The 22,440-nt window shown below is 40.8% G+C and overlaps 1 protein-coding gene and 1 pseudogene across 4 annotated transcripts in view; both read left to right on the plus strand.

Annotated features, from left to right (window-relative positions):
- MPPED2 (metallophosphoesterase domain containing 2) overlaps positions 1–22,217 on the plus strand; it is a 163,603-nt gene extending 141,386 nt beyond the window's left edge. For 3 of the 4 annotated variants that reach the window (XM_011362554.2, XM_023532067.1, XM_023532068.1), the window contains exons 5-7: positions 14,868–14,983; positions 18,098–18,211; positions 20,853–22,217. In XM_011362554.2, coding sequence (XP_011360856.1) covers positions 14,868–14,983; positions 18,098–18,211; positions 20,853–20,971 — 349 coding nt within the window. In that variant the 3' untranslated portion in view covers positions 20,972–22,217. Of the gene's footprint in view, positions 1–14,867; positions 14,984–18,097; positions 18,212–20,138; positions 20,195–20,852 lie in introns of all 4 variants that reach the window. The other variant, XM_011362555.2, reaches the window with a different exon arrangement.
- Positions 6,014–6,132, plus strand: LOC111741316 (annotated as a pseudogene).
- Positions 22,218–22,440: the final 223 nt, after the last annotated feature.

Below are 22,440 nucleotides of genomic sequence, written 5' to 3' on the forward strand. Positions count from 1 at the left end.
TTCACATTCTAGGCAGTGTACTAGCTCCTAACCATTATTGGTATTGTGTGTTAGTCATCATATGAATTAGCTCGGCTCCTGGGGACTTGCCTAGAACCTGGTATTGTTTCCACAACGTGACATTTAATAAGTTCCAACCATGCAAGCTAAAAACAGTTTGGGACACAGTTCACAACTTGGGGACCACTGGGTTCAGCTTCAATGCTCTGAATTTGTGAGCAGATAACTTAGGACTTATACATCGAGATGGTTATCATACTCCTCAGAGTAAGCAATATTCAAAGAGGAATTGTGTGAGGACTTGATAGGATGGAAGTATAACAGTCAGTAGTATTCATTCCGAGGCATGCCATTTAAAAAAAATAAAACACTATGATGTAAAAAAATAAAAACCACTGTGGTGTCATTACTAAGCACACTTTGTATAAACATAGGAAATCTAATTTCTGGGGAATTTCATTTCAAGAAATCAGGGCTGGCTCACATAAAGAAAGATACCTTTCAAAGTAGAAATATAACACATTTAGTTAAGCTCGGGCTTTTTTGTTTTATTTTGAAAGCTGTAAAGAAGTAAACTGTAACCCTCTTTATTTTTAACAGACACCTCTAGAAAACCTTGAACAATGTTCTATTTATAAAACAAAGAGTCTGTTTTCATGCAAACTTGTTTAGTCTCTTATTGGAGAAAGAGCAGGACTATCAGAAAAATGAAATGTTTCTCTTTCAAGATATCTTGAATTCATCTGCATCTCTTTAAGAAACAATAAAACAATTGACCCGGTTTTGTTTTAACTAAGGGGAGATCACCTGGAGATTGATAAATCGTGTTTAATATTCTGAGTAGATTGGGACTGAATGAGTAACATGCTGGTGGGGGGAGGAAGTGAAATTTGAAATGAGAGTACAGTCTGGCTTTTGTAAGAGTCATGCTGCTGAGTGAGAGACGGCAGACCTAAATAATTCTCTGGTTAAATTACTTCACTATCACATTATATAAAACATTTATAATTTCATCATTCTTTAAGGCATTAAAAAAATGAAGAAGAAACTTTGGCTGAATAAATTCAATGGCTATAAATGATTCTAGAAACTACAGATAAGTGACCCAGTACAACTAGAATGTAGTATAAAGAGCAGGCAGTTTCCACCCTTCTACTTTGTCATCCTGATCAATTATATGGTGCTATTCTGCTAATCTTTATAATAATAATAATGATAATAATAAAATCAACATTTATTTAGAGCTTATTATGTGCAAAACACCCTGCTAAGAACTTTACATGGATTATTTTGTTTAACTTTCAACAGTATACAGATGAAGTAAATACTAGAATTGTCTCCATTTTACAGATGGGCAAACTGAGACTCAGAGAGGTGAAGCAGAGCGGGTGTTAGCACCGGTTCAGACACAGCTCTGACTCCAGAATCTCACTGTTACAAGGGCGACTCAGTTCCTCCTTGAGTCACCAGTGTACAGCTGCTCAGTGCCGGAGGCTCACTGTGGAGTCAGGTGCTGATTACCACTCTGCCTTTTTATGACAAAAATCCAAGAAAGCTTCGTAATCTCAGAAACCACCCCTGACCGAGAGAGTAGCTATCTTGTTTTTCTTCACATTTGTTTCCAGTCATTGCTCATCCCAGGAAAAGTTAGGTGAGACCTCTTTCAGATGGGTATCTCACCTAGTATATATATATTGCCATTTGTACACATGATTGTCCGTTTTTTCTGGATGTTTCCACAGCCCCTTTCATTTCTGATCTTCTCTTGATACAGAACCTGGTATGTAGTAGTCATTCAGCAGATATATGATGAGTGAATGAAAGGACATGCCTACATGCAGATTACACGTAGATTCGGACACTGTGGTGTGGGCTTTTTCAAGCAATATTATGTCTTAAGAATTTTCTGTGTTGCTACCTTGTCTTCATAATTAGTGCTTGCTTGCATAATATACTTATCGTTGAATATTATAATCATGGTAATTTTTTAACCATTCTTATTTTTATGCAGAGTTTAGGATATATTTGTTTCTAATATTTTGCTCTTATAAATAACACTGTAATGAATAACTTTGTGCATAGCATTTTTTCCTTGCTTTTGGATTATTTTATTAGGATAAAATAATTTAGGATAATCCCTAAACAGGGATTCCTGAATCATAGTACTAATGGTTATGCAGTCTGTGATAGCATTGTCCAGTATAAATATAACATGAACCACATATGTAATTTTAAATTTTCTGGTAGCCTCATGTAAAAAGTGGGGAAGAAAGTAAAATTATTTTAATAATATATTTTATTTAACTCACTATCTCAAAAATATTATCATTTAAACATAGAATGAATGTAAAAATTAAGATATTTTTACATTGTTTTGTATGCAGTATTCACGGTAATGTGTGTGTTTCACATTTACAGTACATCTCAATTCACACTAGCCACATTTTAGAGTGCTCAGTAGCCACATAGTGGCTATTATATTTGGCAGCAAAGGGCTACATTATAATCCAGTATATTTAAATGTTTAAATGTTTTTTGTTGTTTAAAAACCCAAATCTTAATCTTTCTTGCCCCATCCTAATCTCCATTTCCACATATTATCTGGATCACTCCCTTGGACATTTATTGTAAACTCTCTTGCCTTTTTCATTATTATCAATATTTTCTTGACATCTGTTATACATCAGGCACTGTATTAGATCTTGGAGACCCCAATATGAATAGGACAGGGCTCACAATCCATTGGAGGAAGAGAGACATATTCATAACACAACTTTTGCTTAATGCATGTTGGAATGAGGTGAGAAATAAGTTCAAACTCACACATGCACAGAGGCCAATAATAATGCAGAGTATGATAAATTTCACAAATGACGATTAAAGTGCCGAAGGCATCAGGGAAAGCTACTTGGGGAAAATATGAGTCGAGCCTTGAGGGCTCCGTAGAATTTTAATGGGCAGAGAGAGGAGAGAACAGTTTTGCTTGTGACTATCTCGTTATCCCAACCAGATGGCAGGTTGGGATGGTCTCTCATTGTATTTAGATCTCCCTGGAGGCCTTGCCAGAGCCCTGCAGTGGAAGGTGCTCAGTGATGTTTGCTGAGCCCAATTAATAATATATGGTCGGCTGGCACACAGTGAGGGAGACACCAGGGTCTGTCTGCTCGCTTTAACCTCTGAATTGAGGGGCAGCTTAAGCTTTTCACTCATTCCTCTGATGATGTGTACTGCCAGTTTGCAGTCATAATTTTCTCACTTTACTAAATCGGTCTGGACTGAAACTAGTTGTTTAGAGCCAAAATGGTAGATAAATGGGGCCAGCACTTTAACTTACATCTGACCTACTTGTCACGTATGCCAGTTCCTTTGAGCTTTTCAAACAGTACAAACAGGCAACATGGACAGCCAGTGATATGGGAATTAAGAAGATACTTTATCAGAAGGCACTTTCCCATTAGTTGCAACTCGTTTATATGGGCATTTGTTAGATGACCTTGCAAATTTCACAGGAATTTTTATCCTCATTACACAGTTAAGGAAGCAGGAGATCAGAGAGGTTACTTGCTCAAGGTTATGTAGCAAATAAATTGGAAGAGCCAGTACTGGAACCCATGCCTTCTAATTCCAAGGTGTGCTGTCCCATTGCCCAAAACTGGTCCACCTGTATCTGAATGTCATCATTTGTTGCTTTGAGATAGATCCACTAGATTCTTTGGTATCTACATTCTAAATCAGAGAGAAGTTACGCTCTGTGGGGATACAAAGAAGATAAATTAAGAAATAAAACCAAGGGTTGGTGATATTATTTTTATAATTATGTTAACATTCATAAAGATGATCACTATGAGAGCGGACATTTAATTCTTAATACAAGGCAAACACTCTGCTAAATGCATTACATATAGTATCACATTTAATCTTCACAATAAATCTGTGTTGTTGGATTATCTCCATTTTCAGATGGGAAATCCAAGATCAGACAGAAGAACTCGCCCAAGGTCACATTGCTAAGTGAAAAGCAGTCAGAATTCGAACCCAGTCATATCTAATTTTTAACCTTATGTATGTAATCATCAGACTACAAAATATGTTTATGCCACCTCAGCCGTAAGTGACTTTGGACGAGTTATTAAAATTCTGATTTCTGTATACCATTTTCTCTAAAATTAATACCTTGCCCATCGCTCAGGGTTATTGTGAACTAATAAATGCGGGAATGATTTGTAAGAAGTACTATGCAGTTATGTAATGTTAGCTACATTTAAACTAAAATTCCTCAGTAAAACGAAAGATGAACCACCACCAAGAGAGTGGTGCCTGACACACAGCAGGTACTCAGTAAATGTGTATCAAATTACTTGAACGAATACAAGACCTCTCATGCTGAAGATGGACGTTCTGTTCCCACGAATGGCAGTGGGGAGGAGAGAGAAAAAAAGCAAGCCATAAATCATTTACCTGAGCAAACACCCCCCAAATCCACCAGTTTCTTCACCCCCTGGAGGAAACTGCTTTACAGTCAAAGAGTAGAGTCTAAATAGATAATGAATTCTCCCTCCACACTCGCATTTGGCTGTAGGGAGATTTTTAAACCGAATAGTTTTTTCTTCCTAAATGATATAAAGTCAGTATAGAAAAAATAGAAAATAATAGACAAATAGAAAGAAGGGAGAAAAAAATCACCTTAATCCTCCTCCCACCCCGAGATAACCATTCATTCGGCATATTGGTCTGTTTCTTTTTTCTAAGCATTTTTTACATACTTGAATTCATACTGAAATTCAAGTTAATACTTTGCTTTTCCATTGACCATCAAGGAATAGACATTTTCTCTTGAAGTTACAAACTCTTCATCAACGTTCATTCTTAACACAATTTCAGTTGACAGATACTTAAGTGTCTGCTCTGTGCCAGGTGCTAGGGACACAGTGGAGAACCAGACTGAAGTCTTTGAGCTTCCATCTTCCTCGTTATATTTAATGAATGGCTGCATGGTATTTTATTGTCCACTTATTGCTTATTCTCTTTGAATCTATTTTTTAGGTGGCAGACTTTCTAACAGCACAATGCTCCCCAGCTATATCTGTCTGCCCAGTACCCTAGAATATGAAATAGTATAAAAAGAAACCAGCATTAGCAATGTAAATGTATGACACACTCACACAGACACATTCTAAACTAAAAATAATAAAATGATATATATTATCCTCCATTTGGGGACAGAGATTTCATCAGTTTATCCCTGTTCGGTAACACCAATTTTTAAGAATTCACTGCGTAACAAGATAAAACCTAGCTAAGCCTGAACCCATCTTTTCTCTTTTTCTTACTCTTTTGAAAAATCTAGCTTAGAAAAACACTCTCTACCTGCTAAGTTTTTGTGACATGTCTGTGGGGTGGGGTAGGAAAAGGAGTGAGGGAGGTTCAGGTGCTCTCTGCCCAGTTGCCCGGGTACTTGGCAGTCCTCCCACCTCCTCCGCTGTCCTGTTTGTCCTGTGCTTTGGAAGCAGCCAGGCATGTGACACGTGCTGCCCTTGCAGGCTCTGTCTCCAGTAGCATATGGATTTGTGTTTTGTGGTCCTGGTTTTAACTGAAGAGCCTTATTAAGGTGTGTGCAAGAGAAAATGAGAGACCTCCCCACAAAAGTCCTGCCAAATATGCCATTCATCACCTCCTGGCATGGGGGGCGATCAATATTTGGAATTGCTGGATTAATTTTCAGATCATTCTGATGTTCCCCAAGTTCCTCTGAAATTGGATTACTTAGAAGGGAAAGCTAGAGTTTAAAGACTTCTGTCCAGAGCAACTCTACCTGTGAAATGGCGAGCTGTGGGTTTATCCTGGGAACTGAGTTCACTTTTGTATTCTCAGCACCTGTCTTACCGGAATCTGGCTCATAACAGGCATCCAGGTTGTCTGTTGAATGAGTAAATGCTCCAGAAGTGCCATACTGAGCTCATCCTCACTGGGCTTTCAACCCAGTAACTAGCACTTCATGAAGAAAAGGATGCAAGTCAACGGCCATGCCACCCTGAACGTGCCTGATCCCGTCTGATTTCGGAAGCTAAGCAGGGTCAGGCCTGGTTAGTACTTGGATGGGAGACCACCTAGGAAGACCAGGTCCTGTAGGCGTAAAAAATAAAAAATAAAAAAATAAGAGATTGTAAGCTGACAAGGTCCTTGCAGTCTGCGAGGTCAACCAAAGGTTGCCTCGCCTAAAAAATAAAAATATTTAAAAAAATGAAAAAGAAAAAGAAAGGGACGCAGACTTATCATCCATGTCTCCCTATGGCCAAGCTTAGTACCTGGCATATCCTAGACTTTCAGAAACCTTAGATGAAAAAATGAATGCTGTATACCCATGCAGCAGACTATTATTCATTCATAAAAAGGAATAAATTTCTGACACATGCTACAACATGGATGAACTTTGAATGCATTATGCTAAGCAAAATAAGCCAGACAGAAAAGAACAAATATTATGATTCTAGTTATATGAGATAACTAACATAGTCACATTGATAGAGACAGAAAGTAGAATGGTGGTTTCCAGGGGCTGGGAGGAGAGGGTGATGGGGGGGCTATTGTTTAATGGGTACAGAGCTTCTATTGGGGATAGTGAGAAAGTTCTGGAAATGGATAGTGGTGATGGTTGCACAACATTGAATACCACTGAATTATACACTTAAAATGGTTAGAATGTTAAATTTTTATGTTATATGTATTTTCCAGTAATAAAAAACGATTGCCAAAAACTGAGGGGGAAAGGCGAATGCTGCTTTTCTCTTTCTGCTTCTCTCCATCTGTTGAGCCTCTTTTTTTCTGTCAAACCCGGATGATGAGTCCTGCAATGTCCCTCTTTGAGGAATTCTCTCTGCCAGAGATTAGATATCCATGCAGGTCTCATTGGGGGCTGCTCAGCTCAGGGCCCATCCTCGAGTCAGAGCACCCTGGTACTGCTCCTCTGACTTCCTCAGCCACAAAACAAAAAGCCGCTTCTGGAAGCACCGAGGCATGTCCCTAATCGCTTCACCTGCCCACCCAGACAGACGGCCTGCCATGGTCTTTTCTCTGCCCCGTCAGGCTCTTTGCATGATGGATGGGCATAGCTTCCCTCACATCCCTATGGGAAGGAAATGGATTGAAAATCTTCCTCTTCCTGCTATGAACTTGTTTATAAGATTAAAAGCAGGTATGCTTGGGAGAGCCTGGTAGACACTGTTATTTTTAATAATTCAGAGCACACCAAGTTCAAAAACAGGTCATAGTGATTTTTTTCCTTGGTTCCTAAAGCAAACTCTGCTTACACCATCTCCTTTCCAGCAGGGGAAAGAAAAATGGATAACAGAGGCTTAATTCTGACACTTGTTCCTTATTGGTTACAAAAAGAGGACTCCATTGGCATGTTTATAAAGACTGTAGCGTGTGCTGCCTTGGTTTACGAAGCCCCTGTTCATAGCTCATGGGCCTCAGGTGACCACCTCAGGTGTGATTTGTTCCTGTCCCATCTATCGCATACAGACCACATTATTCACCCAGGCCTGCCCTTTATCAAAACAGTATCTCTTTTCATCCCAAGGCCCTCGTAAGGAAAGAACAAGTTACAAAGTCATAGTGAGGAGAGAGGACTGGACAGCTGGTACGAGAGAAGCCGGCACTGCCCTTCGGTGGCAGCTGAGCCTCCCGTGGTTTGGGCCAGGCAGGCTTCCCAGGCAGCTGGGGTGTAAATCTTGGCCTGAAGTGAAGTTGTCCCTCCCTCTCCTAGTGGTGTCAGTTAGTTTGTGTGTCTCTTTGCTGCACAAAGTGTGAAGTTCCTCCCTGGGCTAATGCAAGACATCTTTTTAATTGCGTGGAAGAGTACCTTCCAGGCTGCCAAGTGGAGGGACTTGGGAAGAGATGGCTGGCTTCTTAAACAAACTCGAGAGCTAAGAAGAGAAAAGGAGGTAAGGAAGGGAGCAGGGCAGGTATCTGCCTTTCATCTGGATATTCAGGATGACACATCTGGTGCCAGGGAAACCGCTATTTCTAACTGACGATGGGAAGCTTTGCAGTCAAGGGAGGGCTGAGCTGTCAGGTGAGCTAGAGAGCAAGAATTATCGTGACAGCTTCATGGCATGTGAAAGGCGCTGTGAAGTGCGGTGTGATTTTAACCAGCAGTGGTTAAATTAGCTTCTCTTGGACCTGGTGTGATGTGTAGTCAGAGATGGGCCGATGGCAGCTAGGAGTGCCAGGCCTGGAGAAAGTTGCAATTCTGAAGCGCCACCATTTAGGAAAGACAGTGTATGTGAAAACCAGCTCCCAGATTCTGAGTTCTGCTTAATGGAGGTGCCAGGCAGCAGTGATGTCATTAATAAGTAGCTTGTCAGTTCCTCCAGTGAACCTCTCTGAGCCCCCTATTATAAATATTCCGAGGACCCAAAGTAACCTTTTTTAAACTTCCCCAATTTAAAATCCTGTCAAACTCTAACCACCTGTACTAGCCGGCTAAGCAGCCTTGACTAACTGTTTTGCCCTGTGCTCTCACATTCCACGGGATTGTCTATGCAAGACTGAGTGAGTCAGTGAGCGAGTGAGCCTTTTTGAAAAACTTCCACACAAAAGTGAACTGAGGAAGTGTCTTTTAATAAGTAATCAGCCGGAGGAAATCAAGCTCTATCTAGCCATCTAGTAATGCTTGCCTGTTCATTGGGGACTTTTTTCAAAAGTCTGGAGCTGGAAGGTCTATGATTTGATGAGCTGTAGCTTGGGAAATTCTAGAGAAGAAAAGTAATGTGAGCAACTGTGTGTGTGTATGTGTGTACGTGAATACATACACATGTATTGTTAATATATATCATATATAAATTAAAAGCTGCATGTTAAGGCTTCATGGCAGTACTCTGCCAAAAGTTTTACATAAATTATCTCACTTTGTCCACATAGGCAGATATTCTGTTTCTGTTTGAAAGATGAGAAGACCGAGGAGAAGCTAGTAAGTAGTTTCTCTGACTTGAACGTGGGTCTGTTTAATTTCATGATCCATGCTCATACCCACTGCTTGTAAAACAAGAATCTAAAACAAGAATGGCTAACTTTTACAGAAATTCCAGGTTCTCATAGCTCTAAGTGGCATGGCTAACACATCAGGCCCTATGTCTGGGTGTTAGGTGAGCCCTTACATTTTCCCTTTCACAGCTTCCAGGCAGAATTTCAGCCCCCCATCAGGAGCTTCCAAGCCCTGCCCTCTGTAGGAGGCACCTAAGAGACTGGATTAGGAGGAATCCCAAGTCTTTGTGATAAAGCCTGCCCAGGACCCATCTGTCCATGAATTTGTTGGCGCTGACCAACACCAGAGCTGTGAACCTGAGCAGCCCATCTGAAATGAACAAGCACCAGCTTCTCATTTCCAAATCATACTTTCCTGGGGCATGCCCATTCCCCGCCTGAAGTTGGTAGGGGAGTAAACAGCCATTCACCTGTCCTAGTCTCAGATTTGTGGTCCGGTAGCTCCCTTCTGCCCATCCCGCAGCACTGTGTACTGCAAACACAGATGACCTTTGCTGTGATTTCATCTCAACCTGTTTCCATATAGCAAACCTGTTTTGTATTGACATTGTTTGAAACAAGTTCTGCCTCTGTTAACTCCCTTAGCGCCTACTCCTGGACTTGTAGCCCAGAGAGGCCAAGTGCCTCTAATTCTGAGAGCAACGGGAAGGGCACCTTGAAAGCACCCCGAGCTTCCATCTATCTGAGTCTTCTGTCCAGTGGCTTCAGGCAGCTGAAATGCTCCCCTTCCTCTCAGGGTTTTTTAATCCCTCTCTATGAGGGGACGGGTTATGGGCTCCAATTGGCCCACAGGCAATAGGGTGCTTTGTGGGACATTTTCTTACAAGTTAGTTCCCATGTGGTATTTGTTAGTCACAGCTAATTATGAAGTCCTTGGCTGAGGCAACAGACATTGTTCCCTTGGATTCCTCTCTCCTCCTTTTCCCCTTGGCTCCCCATTGCTACAGAACAAAACCGATTGTGGGGCTCTGGAGGTTGACTGTGCACATATTTTTCAGGGAACCCCTGATGGGCTCGCTGCTGGAGTTTCAAGTTTCAGGTTGAAACTCAACTAGGTAAAGCATTTTTCATTGATGCCGACACATGCTGTCTCTGCTCCATGCAGTTTTTCCTCCGTTCCTCACAGGCAGTTTTGATAATTCATTAAAAGCAATTCACAGCATTTATTCAGAACAGTGATAGTCTGCACGAAATTCTAGAATGTTAGGATTTCTACGTCATAGTAAAATCAAGTGCCAGGTTTTGCCAGCTGTGCTCAGAGGTGTAGGTCAGAAAGGAAAAGGGGGCTGAGTGAGCAAGTAGGTCCAGAGCCCCTTCTTCCTAGTCCCCTGGCAAGAGCACCCCTGCATGCACCTACTTTGGGTATGGGGCTTCTGCAACCTAAAGAACAATTCTGAAATCCAGTAATCAAATCCACCCACTCATTCATTTCTCAGATGAGGAAACTGGCCCACTGAAGGTTTTTCTTTTATTTAAGGTCCATGTGAGTTAGTGAATTGATGCCAGAATGAGAATTAGCACATGGGTCTCCCAACTTCTGTATACCTCATTTGTTATGTCAGGCTGGGATAATTCTGGAACCCATCACTGGGCTGTTTTTCCCATTGCCTAGTCACTGTCTGGTGGGAAAGGCCTTATTCAGAGGATGTAGAGGCACTACAAAAAACATCCCAGAAAATCCATAACAATATTGTCAAGTCCATTTTTACTAAGGGCCACTTCAATCACACAGTGCCACGGAACCCTCCGGAGCTGTGCAGTGCTCATACAGCCCAGGAGACTGAATGGAGCAGCCCTGTTTTGACCTTATATATGTGAAAGCCAAAACTGAAATTGAGCTAGAAGGGTTTAGTTCAGCATCAAGCAAGGAAAAATCATAAGCTTTGGAGCAAGCAGACCTGGGTTCAGATCCAGGCTTACCAGTCCTGGGAACATTAACAAGTTACTGATATCACTGATCTTCCGCTTTTTTAAAATCTAAACATAGAGCTGCTAATACCTAGCTCAAGAATTGCTGTGAGAAATTAAATTGAATAACAAAACCCCTATGTAAAGCATATCAAGGGCTTGATAAATGTTCCTTTCCCTATAACTTAACCCGTCGCCCTCAGACACATGCAGGCTTGAGCCAAAATAAAAGCCAGGCATTTTTAAAGTTTACCCTTAATTTGGAAACTTCTGGATTTTGTCACAAGCTTAACATTAACCAAATGAAATTCGGGGTATCTATAGAACATGAGCTTGTCTTAATCTTTCATAGAGCACGTATAAAACTGAGCATTTCCTGGGGGAATAGGGCTGTGGATTTCTAAGAGAAAATTCTTCAAGGGAAAACTGGAAAGCCTGAAAAACATAAGTCCTGTTTCATTGACTCTGGAAGTCCCTGGGGTGTCCGTGGGGTTCAGAGGCTGACTGCACGCAGACAGAGCCTGGCAGCAAAATGAGAGCCCCTCATTGTGCCTACTACTTGGGTGTGCTTGGGACTCTTTCCAACCCTTCTTTATTTGCCATTCGGTCAGGAACCATAGGCCCAGAAGCTTGTTTTTAAAATCTAGGAAAACAGATGTTTTTGCTTATTTTTCTCTCTCTCATGCCAAAATGCTCACTGAGTTTTCATTGGGCTATGAACTTGCTTTTTTTTTTTTTTTTTTTTTAAGACAAATCTTAGAAAAGGGTCATTGTAAACCGAAGGGGGAGGGTGGGCATCTCAAACTGGAAAAGGTCTATTTTAGACTCTAATGAAAATGTTTGACAGTCTGAAGGCAGGGAGGCCTAGAAGACAAGAGTGAGTGAGACTGACTAGATAGAGCTCAGAAAGGGTCTACCTGGCATTATCCTCATGCCTGTCATGCCTGGTACCTCCCTGGCAGACTGGGATAAGAAAACCAAAAGCATTACATCTAGCTGATGTAAGACAGTATGGCTGTGGAAAGGCTGTGTTGTATCTCAAGTGAGGCCAGTGCCACTCACAGTCCCTGCATTTTATAGCCAGATCCAGCAGTTTGGGTACAGTATTAGTTATCTATTGCCGTTGTAACAAATCACCACAAACTCAGTGGCTTAAAACAACACATATTTATTACCTTATTGTCTGACATGGGTCTCACTAGGCTAAAGTCCAGCAGGGCAGCATTCCTTTCTGGTGGCTTCGTGGGAGAATTCCTTTTCCTTTCTTATCTTTTACAGCTTCTGGAGGCTACCCACATTCTTTGGCCTGTCTTCTTCCTTCACCTTCAAAGCCAGCAATAGGAGGTTGAGTCCTTCTTACGCTGCGTTACTCCAATCTCCTCTTCTCTTTCCCTCCTCCACTTTCGGGGAACCTTGTGGTTCCATTGGGCTCACCTATGTAACCCAGGATCATCTCCCTAGCTGATTAGCTCCTGACTTCATGTCAACCTTAATTCCCCTTTGCTATGTAAGGTAATATATTTATAGGTTCCAAGAATTATAAACATCTTGGGGGGGGGCGCATTTCTACCCTAAATGCAATAATTGTATACATTAGGATTCTTTCAGTTGCAAGAAGCAAGATCTAACTCAAGCTAATAAAAAGAAAAGGATTTTTCTGGTATATGTACTTAGAAGGAAAATATGACTGGCCTCAGGCACAGCTAGATCCCCATGTCCTACAGGGTCCCTGAGGCACTCTGTCTCTTGGCTTGGCTTTCTTTGTGGTGGTTCGACTTCCGAATCCAGGTTGTCTGCGTGGTGGCTAAGGTGGCTCTCAAGCAATTTCAGGTTTCCGTAGTTCTTATGACTCGAGATCCCAGAAAGGAAATTACGGTTTCATTTTTTTAGGTTGTACCAGCAAAATCCTGAAGATGACTCTTATTGGCCTAATCGGGTCATATGTACACCCTCAGACCAATCGCTGTCCAGGGAGAGGCAATACATACTTCATTTCTAGAGCAGAGATGAGCCTTACCAGAGCACACGTGCTGAGTTGGGGAGGGAAGGGTTGCCATTAACCAAAATAAAGGGATGGAGAGAGCTGAGTAAGCAAAAACCACCAGTGTCCACTCCATCTTATTGCTGTCCTTTGTGCCATCTTATCGCTGGATTTCAGGACCATGCAAATGATATAGTATTCCAGTTCAGAGCTCATTTGGCTTCAAGCAACGAGACACTCCAACTTAAAAAAGAGTACAGAAGGGGGCTCTCCCAGGGCGTGCAAGTTGTAAGTTAATTCAGGTAGTTTGTAAGAAGAATTGCATGAGTTTTAGAACCAGACTGCTTAGGTCTGTATCCAATTTATTGGTTGCATTTACTTGACTTCTCTGTGCCTCAGTTTCCTCACCTGCAAAATGGGGTTAATAATAGCACCCACCTAATGAGCGTGTTGTGAGATTAAGTGTGTTAATACAAGTAAAGTGCTTAGAATAGTGCTTTGACATAAACAGACAATAAATAATAGCTTTAATTATTATTATTGTTGTTATTATGTTACTGTTGTTATCACAAATAAACTTCCTGAGGGTGACTTAGAGACTTGGAAAGTGGTTAAGAACCAAGTCAGATACTTACTTGGTTTCTCTTTTTCTAGCTGGGGCTGCGTAGTCTCTTAGGTTTGGAACGTTCTCCCTCACACCTCAGGGAACTGAGGTTCTCACCTGTGATGTGGATTTTCACATGGCTTTCAGCTGTCATCCTTTTACCTCTGGCCTTTACTTTACATGTCTATCATCCAATGAATGCTGGGTCAGTGTCCCAGAGTTCAGAGACTTGAGAGAATCTGATTAGTCTGGCCCATTTATTGCCTTTATAGAAGAATGTACCCTGTTTGATTAGCTGTGACTAACCAGGTGAGCTTGTACACAGGGTAATCTCTCTCAGTAGGCATGGAAGGGGCAGCTTCAAATGAAGCGGAAAGTTGGGCTAAAACGGAAAATTGACCAACTTGTCATTTACATGTATGCCATAGCAAGTTAGAATTTTCCTACAGAACAAAAGCATCAGTTTCAAAACCCAATGGTGATGGCTGGATATTCGAGAATAGGATAACAGGGGACTTCTTTGTTCTGATATGATGTAGCCTGTAGTATTTGTAGAGAAAAATTGATCATTCTATTGTTATTATAAATGGCAGAGACATTTTCAGCACTAATTAGAAATGCTTCTTGAATGAACAAAAACCCCATAGCATTGCTCTCAGAGCCTCGTTCGTGGAGCAGAATTTCCTGAGAAGGTGGAATGTTTACATTTACTATCAGGAGAATGGATTCCACAGTGACTGGGGATGTCTCCAGAAATCTTCCCTATTGGCTTTTTGTTCACTGTGTCCCTTCTCACTTGTCAGAGCCCCTGTATTTTTTTCCGCCTTCTCCATCCAGGGTACTCTCCCCGTGCAGAAGGTTCTGCCTTCAGAACACCTGTCCTTTTCTCTAAGGACTTTAGTAAGAATCTTTCTGGTCAAGTAGTTCCACGGTGATGGGGAGGAAGGAGGAGTACTGAGAATTTCTGAGCTCTGAGGCACTGCAGGAAGGGTGGGAAATGCTTTGGATCCGGGCTGGGCATCTTAGGAAGCACTGAGATTTGGGAGAAGACAAAGCATTGTTAAGATTTTGATAGAAGTCTGCTGGGAAAGTCTTCACCGCAAAGGCTCCTGTGCCCCTTTCTAGTTGAACAATTCACAGGCTCCACACTTGCTTTCAAATGAATTGGTTTTGAAGCAGTCAACAAAAAAGCATCCTGCTGCCAGGGCCAACCATCAAAAAGAGAAAAGAGAGCAATGCAAACCGTGGGGGAATGTGCGCGAGAGAAAGATTGCAGAGCAGAAACGAGGCTCCGCTGGCCTGATACCATGTGCATTATCTCCCCCAAAGGACCCCGTGGTTTAATGGATGGGGCTTTAACCTACCCAGAGGTCAGTCTCTGCTGGACAAGTGGAACCTCATCCCTGAGGGCATCGACATTCTCATGACGCACGGACCTCCTCTAGGTAAGTGAAGCGAAGGTTGTCCTTTTGTCATACGAGATGCCTTTCCACCCAAGCATAATAAATAAATGCTTCAGGAACTTAATAATTTTTCTTTAAACAAAAGAAGAATACAAAAAGAAAAGTGTCATTGTCTTTAAAGAAACCCAGTATGATAATTAAACTCAGCAGTTCTGCTGGGCTTACAGGTGTTCTTAAAATTAATTTTTTTGATTTAGTCAAGTCAGGGAAAATCAAATGAGTATGGAACATCACAGTCTTTTGGGCTTGATAATTTATTTTAAGAACTGAATCACTTTGGAGTAAGGGTCGTGGTAGGGAATGGAAGTCCCAATCACGGGGCTTTTGCATGGCAGTGAAATGATGGAAACTCGTTCAAAGGAGCTCATTTTCCTTTACCATATAGTAGTGGAACCTGGGAGATCTTTAAAGTTTAATATTTGTACTGATTATGTGAGAAAAGAATCCTTTTTTTCTCCTAAGATGTTAAATAAGGACTTATATTGAATGTTACTTAAAGATACTTATCCTGTAGATACATTGAGAGTTTGCATCCAATTTTAGATTGCCAGTATGCTTCAGAGCTACTTTTAGTTACCCAGATTATGGGTCAAATGATTATTTGACTTATATAATTATCTTCTAATTATTCATGAGCTTTTTAGCGATTTGGCTTGGCCGCAGAACATTTTCTAAACATGACTACCACCTTGATCCCCCATCTACTCAGTATCTATTATGCCAGGGCACTCCCTTATCAAACTAAGGTGTGGTCAGGAAGTTCAAATGTTTCACTTTTAGTAGGAGTTTTCTTTCTCTCTCTTTTTTACGTTGTGGTAAAAAAAAAAAAAAAAATCTACCCTATTAACAAATTTTTTAAAGTACAGAAAAGTTTTCTTGAGCCTCTTGATTTGGAGAGGGGGGAAAACACTTAATACAAAAATAGATGGTTTTCACAATTTTTTTTCTGCGGTTTGGGGTAGTTATCCATGTCACTTTCCTCCTGTCTAACACACATCCCCTAATGTGAATTTAATCTTTGTAGTTTTTTTCCCCTCCAAGAGACTAAGTGCCACCTTCTTGCCCTCAAGAGGGAAGTGCTCTGTGTTTCACATACGGCAGAAGGGAGGACTCGGGCATGCGCCATGGTGACACATTTTAATGCTAAGTGAGAGAAAGAGAAGGGGAGCCCATTCTGTTGCAGACAGGGAGATTGCATACATTCACAAAAGACCGGCACTTCCTGACTTTTTCAATGCTCCAGAATCACCACCCTCACGCTTTTTTCCCTACCCCACACCACCCTATCTGATGTTTTAAAAGATGATAACTTATCAACAATTTCTATCAAGTCATAATTAATTTCCCTAGTTTTCAATCATTAGAGACTGGTCCTTAAATTGCTAGCTAAATATTCTGATCAGCAGAGTTACCCAGTGAGAGCCTCCAGAGTTGGCATCCCAGGCAACTCGATGCTTTCCCTCAGCAGCCTGGTCGGGTACAGTCATGTTTACTGTCAGGGACTTGGGCGTCCACTGCGTAGAAACATTTACATGCCTGAAGTATTATTTGGAATACAACTTTGGACAGATTGGTTGATATACAGACTTCATCAAGTCATTAATTTGAGTATAAAAGCAAGTGGCAGAAATAGTAAGTCAGAATTCTAGCCTCCAAAGAATTCAGACATCCCAGGAACTTTTACTAGGGAGGCTATCATCCCTCTCTTTGTAGTAAAGACGGAGTAGTCCAGAGAGTGGCTGTGCATAGCGCAGAATGAGATCTACATCAACGAGTTCCAAAATAAAAGGTCAGGCAAAGTTTTCGTAAAGTAAAACTGAACCTGAATCAGTACAGTTATTAGGATTCTTATGAAGATGCTGGATTAGGAGGTCGGGGTGGGGATGGAGATCAGCCTTGAATTTTCTCCTGCTGGGAAGGGAAGCCATCACACCATGAGACTTTATCATATGGTATGGGCAAGATGCTTTCTCAGCTGATTGTATATGGAATGAGATATTTTACCCCTTGGAGAAAAGCACATCCATGAAGGAATATGCCACCCACTGTGAATGAAGGACTTTTTTCCCCTCTAATTAACAAAATTTTAAAAACCCTGGTTGGATTTTTTAGGGCCCCCATTTTCATCTGACTCTCTGGCCACATCCCTCCCACACCCCAGGTAATATGTCTTTACAAAGATGCTAAATCTTCATTTCTACAGTTTCGCCAAAGTGGAATAAACTTGTCTGTCCTTTGCTGCCTGATCATTTCTAAATAGTAGAGCTCACCTAATGGAGCTATGGAATGGATTCCCACTGGTTATGATTTAGCCTTTTGTCCCACCTGCCTTCTTTATACCTCATCCTGCTGAGGTGTATGGATTTCATTTCAGACCATAATCATTCAGAGAGCTGACTTTTGCTATAATTGATGTCAGTTTTTATGGATTTTCTGCATTAAGTGTAGAACTAAGTGGCTTTTACATAAAGGTAGTCAATTAGCCCCGGCTTGCTGCATGCCACCATGAGGTCGCCACCATTGCTTGTCGCTACAGAGGAGACGGGAGGGGGAACTTGGTGTCCCCAAGCTTTGGTCAGCAAGAACCACTGAAGGTTAAGAGTTGATATAGCCAAAGCAAGCAAGGTATCTTGTGGCCAGTTTGCAGACAGCCCCTCCTAAACCTTCTCTGAAGGTTTATATCTTTATATCATCTATCTTTTATTATAAGAAAGATATAATTTTTTAAGAAAGAAAGTAACTGAATTGAGAGAGAAAGAGATATTATGGGACTGCCGGGAATAAATGTCACTGGGCCCATGAAGAAGATTTGAAACGTGTAGCTGAATAAATCAAATCCCTTACAGAAAAAAAAAAAAAAAAATGTTAATTAACAGGAAGAAAAAAAATGGAAACCAAAAAAAATTTTTTTCAGGAACCTAAAGAAGACAAAGTGACGAGTGAAAAGTTCCTTAAAAGCCATTGTAAGGTTTAATGGAGAAGCTAAGATTACAGATAATGTAATAAACCTTCTGTGAGTTATGGCTTCCTGAAAGTCTAAATGAAACCTTACCTGAAGAAAGAAAATTAAGAGTATTGATTGCATTTTGCCCTTAGGTTTTCGAGACTGGGTTCCAAAGGAGCTTCAAAGAGTGGGCTGCGTAGAGCTTTTAAATACAGTCCAGAGACGAGTCCGGCCCAAGCTCCATGTATTTGGTGGAATTCATGAAGGTAAGACCAGAAGAAAGGGGCTCGTGACATGTTGTGTCATCATTATCCATGATCTCATTCCACAGTGGGGACCTTAGCTATAATGGCAATAACCGAATCTGTGATTTTCAAACCCTTTTTTACCAGTGGACTTCTTTCATCAGTTAAAATGTTGGGAGAAGCACCTGCATGTAAAGCTGATACATATTTTACACGGAGCGGCTCTCTTTTAAGCAGACTAGGGAGTCGGAACCAGGTCTGGCCCACCTTACAGAAAACCCAGCACTTCCCCCCAGGCAACTTCTGCAATCTCAGGGCCCTGATGAGGAATGTTTGATAACCATTGCTGCAGAACAGCCCTGAAGTAATAAAGAACAAATTTTCTCTTCAAGAGAGAAGAAATGGCCTGGATGTTAGACTAAATAACTTCTCTGGCCTTCTCTTACTTGTAAATATTGTGTTTCGTTGGGCATGTACACAGACCCAGGAAGACAAGACATTCTTGAAAAAATAACTTTGGATATGCAGTGAAAGACATATACCAGAAGTGGCAGGGACCCGCACATTTGCAGGTAGACGTTTTCTTACTAACCTCAGAAAATCATTTCAGACTTCTCAGAAATCATCAGCACTGTTAGCTCCGGCTGAGGTTAAACAGAATAATTAAATCTCCCTTGAATGGTGACTGGTCCAGTTGCCATTTTCTGCCTTTCAAAGTCAGCTGGGATCGAGTTCATAGAACCAGAATGTCTCCTAGGAACCTTCAGGGCACTATGTTTTGTATGTCCTCCCATTTGCAAACCAGGGGTAACTTGGCCTCTGGACAGACCCAGAGCCCTCTTCAGTTTTCTGGCCTTGCAAGACTCTCCCAGTTCCAGACATTTGTGTGCAGTGGGTACGTTTATGTAGGCAGCCACCATATTCTCTCCAGCTCCTGCTAATAGCTGTTCTCTGAAGTTATTTATGAATCTACAGTTGAGCTGTTTAGGCCTATGTACCTGATGATGGCAAAAAAAAACAACGACAAAGTTTGCTTTCAAAGCCTACAAGTCTAGTGGCTTCCTAGTTAGGCGGGTAATAAAGAGCATGTTGAAAATCATCCTACTCAGGCCAGAGAAAGTGAGCTTGCTCCAAGTGCAGGACCAGCTGAGCGGATGGGTAGAAAGCCGGGGCGAAGCTCCCCGAGAGTGGATGTCATCTTGCCTTGACCTTGAGTTGGAGTCCCTGAAAAGGTGGGCACCTTTCTCTAAGGCATGATACAGGATTTGGGGATGGGGGGAACTCATGTCCAAACCACAGTTTAAGGGGCAATTATCAGGTTTGAATTCCTGCGGCATATCTCTGGGTTTATATTTCATCCTTTTTTTTTTTTTTTAATCATTAATTAGCTTTAAACTAGCCAGACAATTGGGGAATTCCACTGAAGTCTCAAAATAATAAACTTGCTTAAAAGGGAGGAGATCATATTCAAATAAACTTGTCTTGATTGTATTCGCTTAAGACAGCTGAAGAGGGCAGAGAGAGGGCAAATACCAGCCTCCTGATGGAGAGAGATAACAAGACTTTATGACCCCAGAACTAAACAGTGCACATTTTAAATGCCTCTTTTCTTTTCTTAAGAGATTTTTCCATTGACCCTCATTAAGCTCTCCACAGGCTTACTTGGAGAAATTTTAGTAAATGGAAAGGAGAAAAAAAAAATCTTATCAGTTATTTCTATAAGTCCTGGTAATTTTATTTTTTTCACAGGCATATTTTTTCTATGCCATGTGAACCTGACGCCAGCATAGAATTACAAACTCAATTGCAGAGGCTGTAAGGAAACTATAAGGTATCCAGGGAAATGTGCAAATTTACAAACATGCTGAAAATTTCAATGTATTAAAATTTATAAAAGGATCATACATACCAAAGACCCAGAGAAACTTTCTTAGCTTTCTTCCAATAGGTCACAAGAGAGTTATACTGCATATGGGAAGTATTTTTGCTTGATCCAGTATCCAGGTAAGCTTAGGAGGCAGTGTCCTATGGTGAGGTTTCTCCAAATCACTTGGACGTTTGATTACTTGACTCTTGAATGAAATGGAATTCTGCATCAAAGCCACACAATTCAAGATAAGATCACTTGTTAATTTTCATCGAGGCAGTTTAGATATTATTTCATAGTTAAGGAAGCTGAGTGAGCATCCACTCCCAATTCCCAGTGCAATACTCTTTCCTTCTTCACCCGTCCCAAAATTTACTGGGAGTTTGGCTGTGTGCATCCCCAAAGAGTTTCTTATGTTACTCATTCTGTGCCCTAGAATTCAATGGTTAACACAGGGGCTTTGAAATGAAAATCATATTTTAAAAAGGGGAAAAAAATTTTATAGTCTCACTAGTAAAGACATGACAGCCTTTTCCTGACAAATCTAGTGTTTAAATAAAGAAAAAAGAGTCCCTTGTCTTTGAAGCAGAGAATTCTCCCTTTAAAGAGAGAAAATCGGGAGGCAGCTTCTGAAAGCTGTTATAACTGGGGAGTCTCCACTGAACTTCATCTCACTACCCACCGACAAGGCTTTTGTTTTGTTTTGTTTTGTTTTGTTTTCCTTGCCTGACAGTGCTGCATTGAGCCACTGTTATTTGTATATATTACAGTAAGCTTGACACTCTCTCCCCACAGGTTACGGCATTATGACCGACGGTTATACAACGTACATCAATGCCTCAACGTGTACAGTCAGCTTTCAACCGACCAATCCTCCAATTATATTTGACCTTCCAAACCCACAGGGTTCCTGAAGCTCTAAATGCCCAATTGGAATGTGAGGGAAAGTCTACAAACTGCCATTTTTCTAATTATAAACTTACACTCTCTTACTCATTTATTTCCAAATCCTGTGAGTTCTTTTTGTAAATTGCTGAAACACAAAAGATGCTAGAGGTTGTGCTTCTTTATTTTTTTTTTTAATGGGGAATCCATTTGAAATCAGAGGTGCATTGTGAATTTGTAAAATGACTTCTGTTTTCTCAAAGGCCACGCCATTGTAAATTGTCAGTGTTCGCCAAAGGACAGCCAAGCTTTCTTTATAAAAGGTGATAAAAGTCTTATTTTAATATGCTTTAAGCTGAAAGAAGAAAGAAAGAAACAGGTAGGCAGTGTTTTAAAAACCACCCAAATTTGCACAATTGTTTAAGAGTTTTGTTTGAACTATTTTATTTTTTGATGTTGTGTTGTCGTTGTTTTGATAATGCTTCTTTTTCGCAGATGTGGCCCGGATTTATGGTAATCTTTTCGATAAAAGTAGGCGTGGAAAAAGACTTCCCTTCACACTCTCACTATAAAGAAAGTTCTGTCAAGGGAAGAAAACAACCTTCGTTTAAAGGATGGCTTAGCTAGTGAGATCCATATTGTGGTTATACGAGCTCTCATCGTTTGTTTGTTCCTTTTAAATTATTTTAGCTTTAAAAATATGGAAATGGAATCTGTCAAGAGCAAGTATTTCATGCAGTAAAAAAAGGAGTGTGCAGACTCCTTTTCAAAAATGGGTTTATATATATAAATATTTTTTGTGTATTATGACTAAGTTAGGAGTTTAATATTGCCAAGGACAGTTCAACTGCAAAGGGATGCTGTATAGCAGGACATCGGACGTCCAAAGGAGGTGACACATTTTCTCAGAACTCAAGGTCTTAAAGAGCTTGAGATAAATCTAGGTACAGTTACAGGCGTGTATAGACTTAAATGGATGCAATGGAAGCTAACTAAAATAAGGCTTAGTTGTCCTTTATATTTAAATACCCTGAATTGTCTTCTCACTTCCTCCCCCCGCCCCATTTTGCACTGTGTGTCGATGCAATCTTCGCTAGCACAAAATATTGTCGCTAATAGTCATTTCTGTTTTCCCATTGTAAATGCTGTTGAGCTTTATTCTATTTTATGTTATCTTGTTAATGAAATTTAGGAAAGCAGTTGTTTCTTTAAATTTATTGTGATATTCTATATCTAGCGGCCTTTATATGCAAATAAAATTGCAAGATTTTTAAATTTGTGCTGTTTCAAGGGTTGGCTGGTGAGAGGACAGTGATTCAGCCCCGGGAAAGGAGGGGGACATTATTCATATGAAACATCAGTACTCCCTTTCAGAAGACTTAGAATAAGTGACTTTTTTTTTCTAATTTTCAATAAAATTTTATTACCCCCTGTTCTCGGGCTGGCAGGTAGATCGATAAGGCACTCAGTGTACTCTTTTGTTTCCATCATGCTGTCA

The sequence above is a fragment of the Pteropus vampyrus genome, unplaced genomic scaffold (genome assembly GCF_000151845.1).
Source record: "Pteropus vampyrus isolate Shadow unplaced genomic scaffold, Pvam_2.0 Scaffold76, whole genome shotgun sequence".
In the NCBI taxonomy this organism is placed as follows: domain Eukaryota; kingdom Metazoa; phylum Chordata; class Mammalia; order Chiroptera; family Pteropodidae; genus Pteropus; species Pteropus vampyrus.